This window comes from Habropoda laboriosa, unplaced genomic scaffold, assembly GCF_001263275.1.
Source record: "Habropoda laboriosa isolate 0110345459 unplaced genomic scaffold, ASM126327v1 scaffold90, whole genome shotgun sequence".
Lineage (NCBI taxonomy): Eukaryota > Metazoa > Arthropoda > Insecta > Hymenoptera > Apidae > Habropoda > Habropoda laboriosa.
In genome coordinates, this window is record NW_017100218.1 from 1,413,511 (window position 1) to 1,413,903 (window position 393).

At 30.3% G+C, this 393-nt stretch overlaps 1 protein-coding gene across 1 annotated transcript in view; it reads left to right on the forward strand.

Annotated features, from left to right (window-relative positions):
* LOC108570912 (RNA polymerase II subunit A C-terminal domain phosphatase) overlaps positions 1-329 on the forward strand; it is a 3,139-nt gene extending 2,810 nt beyond the window's left edge. Inside the window, exon 7 of the mRNA XM_017932847.1 lies at positions 52-329. Coding sequence (XP_017788336.1) covers positions 52-329 — 278 coding nt within the window. The remainder of the gene's footprint in view (positions 1-51) is intronic.
* The last annotated feature ends 64 nt before the right edge of the window (positions 330-393 follow it).

Below are 393 nucleotides of genomic sequence, written 5' to 3' on the forward strand. Positions count from 1 at the left end.
AATATAGATGAAAGTGTAAATTCAATTAAAATTTTTTTAAATGCTTAATAGTAAGTAATATAAATGAACCAAGAAGAAAGAAGAAGAAGTTTGCTAACGACAGTTCGGAAGATGATAGTTCGTCAAGTGGAAAGGATGACACTATAGATGATGACGACGATGATGATCCTATAACACGTTTTAGAAGAGGAGAAAATTTACCTGATGATTTAGATTTAGGTGATAATTCACAAGATTCAATTGAAGATCTTGAAATAATGGATAATGAAGATGATCGAGAATGGAATGAAATGGGAGCTGCGCTCGAAAGAGAATTTCTTTCTGAATGATTCATTACAAAATTGCGCTGTTTGTTTCTGTGAATTAATCAAATTAATTTGTACATTTGAAATT